Source organism: Geotrypetes seraphini, chromosome 5 (assembly GCF_902459505.1).
Source record: "Geotrypetes seraphini chromosome 5, aGeoSer1.1, whole genome shotgun sequence".
In the NCBI taxonomy this organism is placed as follows: Eukaryota; Metazoa; Chordata; class Amphibia; order Gymnophiona; family Dermophiidae; genus Geotrypetes; species Geotrypetes seraphini.
In genome coordinates, this window is record NC_047088.1 from 116,389,291 (window position 1) to 116,403,356 (window position 14,066).

At 44.7% G+C, this 14,066-nt stretch overlaps 1 protein-coding gene across 4 annotated transcripts in view; it reads right to left on the reverse strand.

Moving 5' to 3' along the window:
• The window catches only part of C5H21orf58 (chromosome 5 C21orf58 homolog), a 328,538-nt gene that overhangs the window by 184,000 nt on the left and 130,472 nt on the right, over positions 1-14,066 (reverse strand). For all 4 annotated transcript variants that reach the window (XM_033947056.1, XM_033947055.1, XM_033947054.1 and 1 more), the window contains one exon: positions 5,343-5,416. In XM_033947056.1, the coding sequence (XP_033802947.1) occupies positions 5,343-5,416 (74 nt within the window). The remainder of the gene's footprint in view (positions 1-5,342; positions 5,417-14,066) is intronic.

Consider the following 14,066-nt stretch of genomic DNA (forward strand, 5'->3'; position numbering starts at 1 on the left):
GCCCCACTTGGAGTATTGTGTTCAGTTTTAGAGACCGTATCTGGCGAAGGACATAAGAAGACTTGAAGTGATTAAGAGGAGGGTGATGAAAATGGTAGGAGGCTTGCGCCAGAAGACGTATGAGGAGAGTCTGGAAGCCCTGAATATGTATACTGTAGAGGAAAGGAGGGACAGGGGAGATATGATTCAGACGTTCAAATACTTGAAGGGTATTAACGTAGAACAAAATCTTTTCCAGAGAAAGGAAAATAGTAAAACCAGAGGACATAATTTGAGGTTGAGGGGTGATAGATTCAAAGGCAATGTTAGGAAGTCTACTTTACGGAGAGGGTGGTGGATGCCTGGAATGCACTCCCGAGAGAGGTGGTGGAGAGTAAAACTGTGACTGAGTTCAAAGAAGCGTGGGATGAACACAGAGGATTTAGAATCAGAAAATAATATTAAATATTGAACTAAGGCCAGTTCTGGGCAGACTTGCACGGTCTGTATCTGTGTATGGCCATTTGGTGGGGGATGGGCTGGGGAGAGCTTCAGTGGCTGGGAGGGTGTAGATGGGCTGGAGTAGGTTTTAACGGAGATTTTGTCAGTTGGAACCCAAGCACAGTACCGGGTGGAGCTTTGGATTCTTGCCCAGAAATAGCTAGGAAAAAAAAATCAAAAAAATTTAAATTGAATCAGGTTGGGCACTCTGGATGGACCATTTTGGTCTTTATCTTCTGTCATCTACTATGTTATGTTACTATGTAAGCCGGATCATCCATTATTTTTGCTAAATTTAACATATGAAATGCCAATCTGGTATTATTTGAAAGGTCTTTGAGCAACGAAACCTGTTTGGTAAATACTGATCATATAAGGGAGAGTCTTGGCTAGTCTTAAAGCTAATAACTTAGCCAGGAGTTTTCCGTCTACATTAATTATAGAAATAGGACTGTAATTTGAAACCAAAATAGGATCTTTATTTAGCTTCGGCAAAACAATGGTTAAAGATTCTGCCAAAGTACCTATAATACAACATTTATTCAGTTATGATTGATATAAATTTAGAAGATGAGATAATATAATTTGAAATGATTTGAAAACCTCCACAGTGAATCCATCACTACCCGGAGAAGATCCAGCTCTGAGGGACTTCAATGCTGTCTAGAGTTCCTTAAGTGAAATAGGCACCTCAAGGTTTCCTTTTATATGCTCAGGAATTTTTGGCCCACGTATTCATTTAAAAAATTCTAATCCCTCAATTTCTTTATTTGAATAAAGTTCAGAAGAATATAATGCTTTGTAATACTACAAAAATTGTTTTAAAATAGTTCCAATTTGAGAATGAATTATACCTTTCCCATCTGTTATAGCTGCAATCTTTACTCTTTTTTTTTAGCTTTGAGATAATTAGCCAATAATCTTCCCACTTTATTTGCGTTTCCATAATACAGAGCTTGCTGAGAAAACAATTCTTTCCTAGCCAATTGTGAGGAAATCTCATTATATTTATATTTAGCTTTCAACAGTGCCTGCAAAGTATTCTACTCCCATTTTGAGGCTAGTTGTGATTCTAAAGCCAAAATAATTTGTTCCAGACTAGAAAATTCCAATTTTAGCTGTTTCCTAATGTATGCCGAATATGAAATTATTTGCCCTCTAATTGTGGCTTTGAAAGCATTCCATATGTTTTCTAAAGAGATTTCCTCCGAAATGTTGAATTGAAAATACTCAGACATTTTTATTTGAATTTCCTCGAGAAAGTCTGAATCCGCAAGCAATGTATTATTAAATCTCCAAACAGGTCTCGTAGAATTTCCATTTCCAAACTGATAATCAATCCAAATGCCAGCATGATCCATCAGAAGGATTGGGTCAATACTAGCCTTTGTAACTTTTTAAATTAAAGTATCTGAAACAAAAATGTAATCAATTCTGGAAAATGACTTATGCACTTGAGAGCAAAAAGAAAATTCCAGAGCATTATAATGAAAAAGCCTCCATATATCTCTCAATCCACGAGTGCACCATATTATCTAGACCTAGGACTCCTTTTTACAAAGGTGCGATATCATTTTTAGCGCACGCACTGGATTAGCACGCGCTATAGCGTGCGCTAGCTGAAATACTACCACCTGCTCAAAAGGAGGCGGTAGTGGCTAGCACACAACGCATTTTAGCGTGCACTATTCCACGCATTAAAGCCCTAATGTGCCTTCGTAAAAGGAGCCCCTAGTGATTTTAATTGCTTACTAGGCTGTTTATCCAATAATGGATCCATGACAGCATTGAAATCTCCGGCTACAATTAAGTTAGTTGTAGCCAGTGACAGAATTAGTTGTTTGAATTCTTTAAAAAACACGGCCTGATTGAATTAGGGGCATAAATATTAAATAATGGCAGGGCATCATTTCCTGAAGTCAATTCAACATGAAGCCATCTGCCCATAGGATCAGCCCGAACCGGACCAAACATAGCAGAACATCGCCTATTGATCAAAATAGCCACGCAAGCCTTTTTCCCAATGGAGGAGCATAAAAATAGTGCTTAACCCAGCCCCCCTCCAACTTGGCTGCCTCGATAGATGATAAATGTGTTTCCTGTAAACAGTATGGGGCTCATAATAAAAAAAAACATGTCTTAAAAGTGGCCTAAATGGGTACTTGGACGATCAAAAAGCCTGATCGTCCAAGTACCCATAACCAAAGCTGGTTTTAGACGTATCTAAAACTAGCTTAGGCCTTTCCCCTGCCTCTAAATGCATAGAGCGAAAAGAGGCATTTTTAGAGGAGGGGAAAGGGCAGGAGGTAGGCGAGAGGTGGGCTGACCTAGACCTAGGCAGACAGCAGGTATAACCAAACATTTTGACAGGTTGCCTAGTCGGCACTTATACGTTTTGACTTAGACCAAGTCAAAACAGGCATAAGTGCCGAAAAAGGGCCCGCTGAGCTGATGGCAGATGCCGCAATCAGCTCAGCGGCCCGGCAACCTACCCACCCCCTCATTGCGGCAGGAGAGATGGCTCATCTCCCCTATCGCGATGCCCAATCTCTCCTGCCCCGGTTTGTGGCAGTTTGGGTAGAGGGGTGATCGCATAGTGGTAGGGGAGATAGCCAATCTCTCCTGGGCCAACTGGAATCGGCCCAGTAGCCTTAAGCCCCACCTGTGGGCGGGGTCTTAGGTACATGGGCCTAGCCGATTCCGGTTGGCCCAGGCACCTCAGGCCCCACCTGTGGGCGGGGTTTGAGGCGCCTGAGCCAATCAGGCCCTAAAGCCCGCCATTCTGAGGGGTTTGGAAGAGGACAGAGACCAGTGATTGAGAAACTCATACTCACTGGTACCGGTACCAATCTCCAATCCCGGACAAAGTCCCCAGCTGAAAAGGTTCAGATACCAATACTGCCTCACATACATACTCTGTCGTCTCTGGTACCGATGCATCGGGGGGGGGGGGCATCTCATTAGAAAGAAAGGAACACACATGCAGTTGTATGGCCAAAGAAATGTTCCCTTTATTCAGAGCACTGACACATATTTATAGCATTTCACATGGGTCAGTTTTTCAGCATATGACTGTAGGAAAGATCATATTTGGTAACAAGATACATAAAAGCAACTAGAAAGAAGTAGCAAACATAAGGGGGGGAATAGTGGGGAGTTTCCATTATAGCATATAATACTGTCTTGTCTAAGGTCTAGCAATGTTTCTTTTTTAACAAATGTTCTTATCCAAACAAGTCAACTACAGAACAAAATGGGGACACAGAGCTCAGAACACAAAAAGAAAAGACCTTGTGGTTTCTTGGCAAATGATAACTGTTTCAGCAGTTTCTTTTACACAAGCAGGAATAGAAAAACTTACAAAGAATATATGTGCCCCTTCATATATGAGACCTGTGATAGCTCATGAAATGGTTGGATTGACAAGACTTGTTCTAAAGTCAAGCAACTATGAGCACTTGAGGTCACTGTTCCTCTGCAATAAAAGTATTAGCAAAAAAAGAATTAACAAAAAAACAAAAGATCTTACTTCCCATTAGTATCACAAAGGTGTGGTTAAATAACAACAGAGAAACCATAAAGCACAAGATATTACAAATACATATTCTAATAAGGCAGGGGGGTCATATAATCAGTACCCCGAAGAGGTAGCATTAAACAGAATACAGTGCTCCCCTGCTAATTCACAGTCCACTGTTCGCGGTCCCGGTCATTCGTGGTATTTTCCGACCTCAAAGGGAGGCTGGAGAGGCAGGAGAGGGCAGCCAGAGCACCGGCGAGTGAAGGAAATCACTCGCTGTATGCTCCGACCGCCTCTTCCTGTACTAAAGTTGGGTCTCACCAATCAGGAGCTGCGTGTAAAAGCAGCTCCTGATAGGTGAAGCCCGACTTTAGTATAGGAAGAGGTGGTCGGAGCATACAGCGAATGATTTCCTTCACTCGCCAGCACTCCAGCTGCCCTCTCTTGCCTCTCCAACTGCCCTCTCCTGTCTCCCCTGCCTAAAAACCGTATTCACGGTTTTTTGACATTTGTGGCGAATATCGGGGGAGTACTGTATATTAATAAAGTGGTAATTAAAAACTAAATGGAATACTGGTAAAATTCCATAAGGACTTTGTCTAACATTGTGTTCACATGACAGTAAGAAGTATTGCTGACTCAAAGGAGAGGGGAGGGGTCAATTCCTGAGACATCGAATACAATGCCCTTAGTCAAGTGAACTTTGTATTAGAGGTGTCAGCAGAACTAACCATAAGGATTATTGTTTAAAAAGATGATCTAAGCATGTCACGTGAGGGGTGAGCATGTGAAAGGAGGAAACAGTGCCCAAATATGGGCAACCATAAATATAGTCAGGGGTCTGAAGAATAAGGGAAATGGGAGAAAGTAATTAGGGGTGGAGAGACAGGAAGTAGGTGTGAAAGGATTTGAGAGGTTGTGAACTGTACCATGCTCTATTCAATGAGCAGAAAGGCAAAAGGGGCTAACTAAAGATTGAACTTACTATATATTCAATGAATGTACTCTGCCAGGTGTGTCCATCTTACCATTTGCCTATGCAGAGGGCACCCTTTTGGGGCCAAAAAGGAAATAAACTTTAATTGCATTACTTTACTCAGTCTCTCAGAATCTTACTTATCTTGTGGGCAGCGCTTTTCTCATAGTACTAACATGAATAAACTACATTTTTCTCCCATAGTATTCATACTTTTTTTAACCCTTGTTACAAATAAATACTTGTAAATTTCCATGTTTATGAGTTTTTTAAAGGAAAATTATATGTAAATCTACAGCTTCATGATATAAGTGAAAATTCAGGTGGTTTTCACCCACACTTTTACACCTTGTCTTTCATTCTTACCCGAAGTCTCTGCAGCAGGTCCTTCCTCCTCCGCAGGGCACTCTGTAATGCTTCCTCATGTCCATCATAGCTCTCTATAGGAGAAATCACAGTATCAATACCTGAAAAACCTCTCATACCAATCATATCTCTCTACTAATAAAGGAAGAATTGCAGCATTATCATATGAGACACTATGCATGTCATTCATAACTCCCTGCAAGAGAAATTAGAGGATGGCTTTGTATAATTCAGTCAGAAGTTCCCCATTTCTCACAACTCCATGACTGTGTAGCGGGATCTGTTTATACTAGAGAATGACATGGGGAAAAAATTTGTCCCCATCTCAGCCCCATCCCCAATAAGCTTGGTCACAATCCCCGCAACCCATCTGATCCCATCCACACAAGCCTTGAATAGTTTTATACTGAACTTATTTTATTAAAGTATAAAAAGAAATAATAATCTGTACAATTGTCATTTTATAAATCAAAGTTCTGGCTGCCGAATTAGAGGAAGAGATCTTCAGCTGGCAGGGCTTTGTTTATAAATGTTTACCAACACAACTAATATATTACTTTATCCTAAAGCAAAAAAAAAGAGAGAGAGAAAAGAAAAGAAATAGAAATTTTTTTTCTACCTTTGTTGTCTGGTTTCTGCTTTCCTCATCTTCTCCTCATTCAATTCCTTCCATCCATTGTCTGCCTTCTATCTGCCTCTTCCATATGCTCTGTTACTGTGCCTCTCCCTTCCATCTTTCCCTCCAACCCTACCTCCAATTGGTCTGGCACCCATATTCTTCCCTCCGCTCCCCCCATAGTCTGCCATCTCTGTCTTCTTCCCTTCCAGCATCTTCTCCCCACTCTCTTACCCATTTCCTTTCAGCGTCTATTACTCTCCACCCCCCTCTCCTCCCAGGGCAGGATTAATTTGTTGAGGGCCCCCAGGCACACAAGTCCACTGGGCTCCCTGCCCCACCCCCCCATGCCCTGCCCCCATTCACACCCCCATTTATTTACCTTTTTTAAAAAACTTCTTTATTTCCACTTTATTTCTTTTATTTTAAAATTCAAAACAAAGATTACCATACCAGTGCCAGTGTAGTTTTTTTTCTATGCAACCTCCAAACATCTCTGACCAAATCTCCCCTTCCTTCCAAGAGAAAGAGATCTTCAGCTGGCAGGGCTTTGGGAAGCCCACCAATTTATATTTTGCATTCGGGTAGGAGGCATGGGGCATGGCTGGAAGAAAATTTAGTGCCTGCCATTTTATTGGACTAATACATTTCTCAATTAGCTTTCAGAAGTTAAAACCTCTTTCTTCAGATCAGTAAACTATACTGCTGTTACAATATCCTTGTCCTCACCTGAGGAAAGGGCACCACTTCCTCGCCTTGGAAACTGATTTGTGGAATTCCGCAGGGATCACCTCTATCCCCTATTCTCTTCAACATCTATATGTCTTCCCTGAAACTCTTTCAACTATCTCCCCTTGAAACACTCTACACATATGCTGATGACATCCTTGTCCTGCTCGAGACAGACTCGAACCTTACCAACTTCTCTGAGAACATAACAGCATGCATAATGAAACTCCAAACCTGGTCCCTCACAGTACAAATGAAACTGAACGAATCCAAAATGAAACTACTCTGGCTCGGCCACAAATTAGAACACCTACCCACCCTCATTTCACTGCCTTCTGGCTACACACTGCAGCTCGAGTTCTCAAGCAAAGTTCTAGGCATCATTATCGATTCTTCTCTTTCTTTCAATGACCATCTTAACTCCTTGGCGAAGTCATGCATTTTTAGCCTCCACATGCTGAGGAAAGTGAGATCTTGCTTCCACCAACAACATTTTGCCGTCCTTGTACAATCTATCATCCTTTCCAGACTAGACTATTGTAACTCCATCTATCTAAGTCTAACCAAAAAAAGACATCAAAGACTTCAGCAAATTCAGAACATTGCGGCCAGGATGATCTTCGCAAAAGCAAATACGATCATGTTTGCCCACTCCTGTCCAAACTTCACTGGCTTCCAGTAATTTCCAGGGTTCACTTTAAATGCACCTGCCTAGCTTTTAAGATCCTACACAGCATCATCCCTCCTCAAATTCCACTATCTTGGAACTCCTTGAGTCCTGATTCCACCGGATCCACCCAAAACTTAAACTATCCTTCCCCAAGCTAAAAGGTATCCACTATGCGGGAAAATTAGGGAAATCTCTCTTCTTCAGAATCACCGAGCTCTGGAACAACCTTACTGCTCCACTACAGAATATGGGCTCCTTTCAACTATTCTGAAAGCACCTGAAAACTAGGCTATTTACAAAAATGTAATGCTCTCTTCCCCCCTACACTCATCCTCCTACCCCATTATGCTGTTCTTTCCTTACATTAAGCTCTTGTAAACCGCGCCTAGCTCCATAATTGTGGAAAGGATATGGTATATAAACTTAAGGTTTAGTTTAGTTTAGTGAATTAGTAAAAAATGTATTAAAATTAGTCCAATAAACAATATCACCTTATTTCCATTTTCTACTAATAAATGATTATCAACACAGCTACAATAATACTTTATCCTAAAGCAAAAAATAAATAAATAAAACAAATAGAATTTTTTTTCTACCTTTGTTGTCTGGTTTCTGCTTTCTTCATCTTCTCATCATTCTCTTACTTCCATAGATTATCTGCCCTCTCCGTCCAGCGTTTGCCCTCTCTCTCTTCCATATGGCATCTTCCCTCTTTCTATTTCCCTTCAACAAACTTTCTATCCTGTGCTCCTTCTCTCCTTTGTATATGATTCATCTCAGCTTCACCCCCTCTCCATTTTTCTGGTCTGGCATCTCTATCTCCTTTCCTTTCCTCTCCTCATGCCCTAGCATTTCTCTCCTCTCCTTCTATCTCTGCCTCCCCCTCCATGGTCTGATATCTCCTTTCAGGGCCGCCATCAGAAATTTCTGGGCCCCTTACTGAGCAATCCTATTGGGCCCCCCACGCACCCCTTCCCCCCCTGACCCCCCCTTCTTCCATGGGCCGAATACACATATACTTTTCTCTGTCGCCACACTCTTTGACCAAAAGATTTGTAAGCCTGCAACCACATCAAGGTAGGCTCTTTCAGCAGGGCCCTAACCTAACCTAACCTAAACTAATCTATACCTATCTATTCTAAACTAACATATGTCTAATACTGAACTAATAACAAACTAACAAACATCTGCATAATAAATAACTAATAAATAATAACTAATAACTAAGAACTAATAAACTAATAAATAATAGTGCTAGTAGCTAGTAGCAAACAAAATGCTGGGTATCATCAAGAAGGGTATCACGACCAGGACAAAGGAAGTCATCATGCCACTGTACCGTGCAATGGTGCGCCCGCATCTGGAGTACTGTGTCCAGTATTGGTCGCCGTACCTCAAGAAGGACATAGCATTGCTTGAGGGGGTCCAGAGAAGAGCGACGAAAATGGTAAGAGGTATGGAAAACCTTTCATATGCCGACAGGCTAGAACAGCTGGGGCTGTTCTCCCTGGAAAAGAGGAGACTTAGAGGAGACATGATACAAACTTTCAAGATCCTGAAAGGCATAGATAAGGTAGACAGGGACAGATTCTTCAGACTGTGGGGAACAACAAGTACAAGGGGGCACTCGGAGAAACTGAAAGGGGATAGGTTTAGAACCAATGCCAGGAAGTTCTTCTTCACCCAGAGAGTGGTGGACACATGGAACGCACTCCCGGAGGTTGTGGTGGGGCAGAAGACACTACAGGGATTCAAAGAAGGTTTGGATAAATTCTTGAAGGAAAAGGTGATTGAAGGATACAGATAGAAGAAAGGATAGGTTTTTTTTTAGGGCAGGGAACACTTGACAGGTCATGGACCTGATGGGCCGCCGCGGGTGCAGACCGCTGGGTGCGATGGACCTCTGGTCTGATCCCGGTGGAGGCAACTTCTTATGTTCTTATGTTCTAATTCACTTTTGAATGTAAAATCTCAGTTAAGGATTTCTTTTGACCTTTGTAGGCCAGAAGTAGATCACAATTGCACAATATTTTTTGTAACAAGTATTAAATGTGTTTTTATAAATACTGTAAGCTTAATAAATATATCAGAAAAAACTACACATCTGAGCGCATATCTAAACATACACATCTGAGCGCATATCTGAACATACACATCTGACTGTATATGTGAGCGCATATCTGAACATACACATCTGTATGATCCCATCCTCCTCAGTTTGCCTATAGCTGCATCATGCATGTTAAAAATGTATGATATGTTGATATGTGCACCTTCCTTCCTTCCCATCCTTCCTCCTCAGCCTGTCCTTACACATCCACAGCTGCATGTTAATGATGATGTATATGTTATGATGATAAATAAGTGCATATGAGCACATCATTAACATGCAGCTCTGGATGAATATATAATGATGTTATGAGTGTGCACCTCTTCCTTCCCATCCTCCTCAGCATGTCACATACAGCATGTTACATTACACAGACTTTGTGTAATGTAACATGCTGTATGTGACATGCTAAGGAGGATGGGAAGGAAGAGGTGCACACTCATAACATCATTATATATTCATGAATCAATCTGATAATCATCACCACCAGGCTGTGTGTGTTATGGGATGGAGGAAGAAAGGTGCATGTTTAAATTGCGTGGGGACAGAAATCCCACCCGTCCCCACCCGTACCCGTGAGGACTCCCACCTGTCCCCACCCGTCCCCGCGAGGAATCCCTCCGTCCCCACCCGTCCCCGCAAGGAATCCCCTCCGTCCCCGCCAGTCCCTATAAACTACAGAAATAGTTATTTCATTTAATTATGCTACTGAATTAAAGGCTCTGGTAGAAACCCATTTAAAAATAAGCAAAAAGACTTTATTAATTTGGAAATATTAATTGGGAAGAATACATACTTTGTAAATGGGTTTCTACCAGAGCCTCTAATGTTTATAAATTTTTATCAACACAACTAATATATTACTTTATCCTGAAGCAAAAAAAAAAAAGAAATTAGAATTTTTTCCTACCTTTGTTGCCTGGTTTCTGCTTTCCTCATGTTCTCATTTAATTCCTTCCATCCACTGTCTCTCTTCTTTCTGCGTCTTCCATTTGCTCTGTTACTGTGCCTCTCCCTTTCTCCCCCCTCCCAAATTGGTCTGGCACCCATCTTCTTCCCTCCGCTCCCCCCATAGTCTGGCATCTCTGTCTTCTTCCCTGCCAGTGTCTTCTCCCCACTCTCTCTTCCCCATTTCCTTTCAGCGTCCTTCTCCCCCCTATCTTCCCCATGTCCTGTCAGCATCCTTCTCCCCCCTCTGTCTTCCACATTTGCTTTCAGTGTCCTTCTCCCCCCTGTCTTCCCCATGTCTTTTCAGCATCCTTCTCCCCCTCTGTCTTCCCCATGTCCTTTCAGCATCCTTCTCCCCCTCTGTCTTCCCCTTGTGCTTTCAGCATCCTTCTCCACCCCTTTGTCTTCCCCATATCCTTTCAGGGTCCTTCTCCCCCCTCTGTCTTCCCTATGTGCTTTCAGAGTCCTTCTCCCCCCCCTGTCTTCCCCATGCCCTTTCAGCGTCCTTCTCCCCCCCATCTTCCCATGTCCTTTCAGCGTCCTTCTCCACCCCTTTGTGTTCCCCATGTCCTTTCAGGGTCCTTCTCCCCCCTCTGTCTTCCCCAGTGCTTTCAGCGGCCTTCTCCCCCCTCAGTTTTACCCATTTCCCTAAAGCGTCTTTTCTTCTCCACTCCACCTTTCCTCCCTTTCTCCCTCCCTGCCCCTTACCTTTGTGGGGCTTCCCCACCCGACCGACAACAGAACAGGCCCAGTCGGACAAACCTCCCTGCCCTGTAGCCGCGAATCTAAATTACCTTCTTACAGCAGCTGGAGTATTGAAGCTGCTGTAAGAAGGTAATTTAGATTCGCTGCTACAGGGCAGGGAGATTTGTCGGCCGGGCCTGTTGTCGGTCGGTCGGGGGAAGCGCCACAAGGCTAAGGGGACCTGACCGGCTGTGCACACTCCCCCCCATGGCTGCACCGGGGCGGACCGCCCCCCCCCCCCCCCATTCGGTACACGACTGCCTTTTCCCTACCTGCCCTGCCACAAGCAGCCGACCGGAAGTCTTCCCGATCTCAGCACTGACGTCGGAGGAAGGGAGGGCTTTGCTTAAGCCCTCCCTCCGACGTCAGAGTTGACATCGGGAAGACTTCCGTTCGGCTGTGTGCTGCGGCAGGGCAGGTAAGGAGAAGGAGAGGAGACTATGCTTGCGACCCTGGGGGAGCCCGGGTCCCCTGTCAGCTCCAGGCCCCTGAATGCAGGACTGGTAGTACTGCCCTGATGGCGGCCCTGTCTCCTTTCCTTCCTTCATTTCCCTCACTCCCATAGTCTTGGCATCTCTCTTCTCCTCCTCTCCCTTCCCTGGTCTTTCTTCTTCCTTCTCTCTCCTTTCCTCTCTCTCATCAATTGGGTGCAGCAGCATTTCTCTCCCCCTTCCCTTCCCCTTCCCTCTCATACACCTATCAGCAGTGCACAAATTCTTTTCTTCCTCCTGGGCCCCCGGCTGCCTGCCCGAAAACATCAGGGGGGCCCACTAGTGTTAGGGGAAGGCAAACAGGCTGTCCAGGCATCTCTTCCCCTTTCCCTTCCATGGCCAGCGGTAGGGGGCAGCAAACAGGGGAGTGGGCTCCTGAGTGCATGGTGAGGTAATGTAAAAGTCCTCGAGGTAGAGCATTGAAGGGGAAATTTACATAACTTTTGAAATCCAATACCATAAGAGCATAGGAAGCAGTCAAAAACAAAAAGAAAGGATTAGGGTGCTAAAATCAACACAGAAGACCCCTCCCCTAGACAGGGTGAAGAAGTTTATTTAATTTCTCCTGGGTCGCTCGCGCCTCCACAGAGCCGATACCAGTGAATAAAAGATTTATAAAAGGGAACAAAATAAGAAGCCACATAAAGCCCACCCATATACTAGGCAACATGAAAGCTATAGGCTCTATCCAGGAGCGTGCACTCTTTCCTCCAAGTGCTCTCCAAGGTACTGCCGTACCCTCCCCCTCCTGCCCGCTCTGCACTCTCTCCAAGCGGTTCCTCTTCCTCGTCACTCTCCCAGATAGCCTTCCTGAACGAAGCCAACATCAGCCCCACGTTCCTCCCCCTAACCTTCTGTGGAGCTAGCCCAGCAAGGCATAGGAGAATGGGGCATGTCACTGAAAGGCAGCCAGGAGCTCAGCAAAAAAAGGGGGAGGGGCCAGAACCCAGACTGAACACAACCTCTTCCCCCATCTCCTTCAAGGCTAACGTCTTACTGAACAAGGGCAACAATCCAAGGCGCAGGTTCCGTCTGGCTTCCCCTGCCTCCTTGGCACTGCTCATAACTGTTGATATTCAGCCACCGCTCACTTTCCTCTCACAGCCCCCGCGAAACTCAATCCACTTCATTCTCCTCCACTCCGCTTTGTCTTTGAGGTCACCCACACTCACTGTGGCAAAGGAAGTTGCGGTGGCAGGGGTCGGGTAGCTAGCTCCCTGCCGATGCCAGGGGAGGGGGGCCCGCATCACCATTGCCATTTGCAAAAAAAAAGAAGAAATTGAAAACCTAAGTCATGTGTTAGCCCTCCTTCAGCGGGCCCCCCTAACAATTTTGGGCCCTAGGCACGTGCCTACTGTGCCTACCCTTTAATTTGGTCCTGTCTCTACCCCTTCAACACCCTTCACACTGTCCAGCAACCCCCTCCCTCCCGCTCACCGTGGTCTGAGCATCTTCCTTCCTTCCCCTTACCTTCGTGGTGGATTTTTCATTTTCTTTCAACAAGCAGCCGGAGCCTTGAAGTCGGGTGCAGCTGCCGGAACTTCACCTTTGACGCAACTTCCTGTTTCCACACACGACTTCAAAGCTCCAGCTGCTTGTAGAAAGAAAATTAAAAATTGCCACGAAGATAAGGGGAAGGGAGGGAGGGAGATGCCCGGACAGATGGCGGCGATTGTTAGGAAGGATGGAGGGGGCTGCTGGACCATGTGCGTTTCCTCCCATAACTGGGGAGATAAGGCCATTTACCGCTCCATGGGGCCTTCTTCCTGTGCCTATGGCAACCACTTTTTTCCCCAATCACAAACCCACATCTTTCTATTCCCCCTGCCACACAGCCAAACCCCCACCGACCCTTCCACCTCTCCCTCCCCTTCCATCTCTCCCTCCCCACACCGACCATGAGACTGACATATCATTACCTACTTCCAAAAGGCAGTGTCACGGCAGCAATCTAAACGGGCTGCTTCGGGCCTTCTCATGTCGGAGGCGTTCCTCTGCCGCATCACTGATGATGTCATCAGCAATGCGGCAGTGGAACATCCCAACTTGAGAAGACCCAAAGCAGCCCATTTAGATTGCTGCCACGATGCTGCCTTTTGGAAGTAGGTAATGATATGTCAGTCTCACGGTCGGCGTGAGGAGGGAGAGATGGAAGGGGAGGGAGAGATGGAAGGGTCTGCTGTGACATTTAGGAAGATCCCGGTACCAGTAGTGGACTTTTATTTTGCTTTCCACTACCCCAAAAATAAGCGCTTCAACTAGGACTTATTTTTGGGGTAGGGCTTATATTAAGACCTACCCCAAAAATCATGCTAGGGCTTATTTTCGGGGTAGGTCTTATTTTGAGGGAAACACGGTAGTTGCTGTCAGCATAGTACTGCTGTAAAAAGATTCTGATTTAAAACAGAATTTCACT